The sequence below is a fragment of the Trichinella spiralis genome (genome assembly GCF_000181795.1).
Source record: "Trichinella spiralis strain ISS 195 chromosome Unknown Scfld2427, whole genome shotgun sequence".
Taxonomy (NCBI): domain Eukaryota; kingdom Metazoa; phylum Nematoda; class Enoplea; order Trichinellida; family Trichinellidae; genus Trichinella; species Trichinella spiralis.
Window position 1 is genome coordinate 1 of NW_003529366.1, and position 938 is coordinate 938.

At 30.6% G+C, this 938-nt stretch overlaps 1 protein-coding gene across 1 annotated transcript; it reads left to right on the forward strand.

Annotated features, from left to right (window-relative positions):
• Positions 1–193: 193 nt before the first annotated feature.
• Tsp_15547 (cystic fibrosis transmembrane conductance regulator) lies at positions 194–813 on the forward strand. The gene is made up of 2 exons (XM_003368472.1): positions 194–371; positions 734–813. The coding sequence occupies exons 1-2, from the start codon at positions 194–196 to the stop codon at positions 811–813; spliced, it is 258 nt and encodes an 85-aa protein (XP_003368520.1).
• The last annotated feature ends 125 nt before the right edge of the window (positions 814–938 follow it).

Sequence of the window (938 nt, forward strand, 5' to 3'; positions counted from 1 at the left end):
CATTTGTCCAGTTTTTCGGTTTTGTCCATGCCTTTTGCTAAATTATTGGAAACAACAACAACGAATACAACAGTGCATGAAAGCGTTGCTTGCGAGCAATTTTCAAAGACAATATTTTATGCTTAAATTAATAAAAATTATAAATTCCAAAATTGACCACCATTATTATTCAGCTTTGCATAGAATATAGATTATGATTGATCAGCAGCCGATGGTATTCGTCAATTGTGGTGACAACAATCGACGAAAAGATGATGATGAAAAGCATCATTTGGAAAAGAAGGTGTTAAAAAAAGTTTCATTCACTTGTACACGCCACGATTCAGACCAACAAAAGCCGATCGCCCACGACGATGTTGACATCGAAGACGGTAAGAAGCATCTCGCTTATTTGAATTTCAGACAATAAAAATAATCCAGCTCAACAAAAAGCACAGGTTTTCTTTTTGTTCATTTGTACATTTATTTCTACATCCGGCAAAAATATTCGAATCAGTTTATTTAAATTGATTAGAAAGTCAAACAATTCCTGCGTTTTGAAAAATCATATGAACTGCTAACATTTCAAATTTCCCTAGATAAAAATTCAAATTGACATGACAGACATTTATTTTTATTCAAGATGTCCAAAAATTCAACTGTAAATTTCAATGCATCCGAAACATTTGTTCTCTTTCTCTGATGAATCATCAAATTGTACTTTATAAATCAACAATAATCCTATTTCTGACAGATGTATTTCGTCAATTGTGCAAATATTTGTACAATCCAACAAGCTTCCTTGTATTGTCTTTCAATGTTGAACATTTTTAGTTAGCTGCTACTAAAATTATACCAAATCTGCTGATCGACTTATTTCAAATAATAACTGTTTTAATTGCTTTTATTTTTTTTTGAATAAACAAAGGTCATGAGTAATTAAAAGTTGAATTAATAAA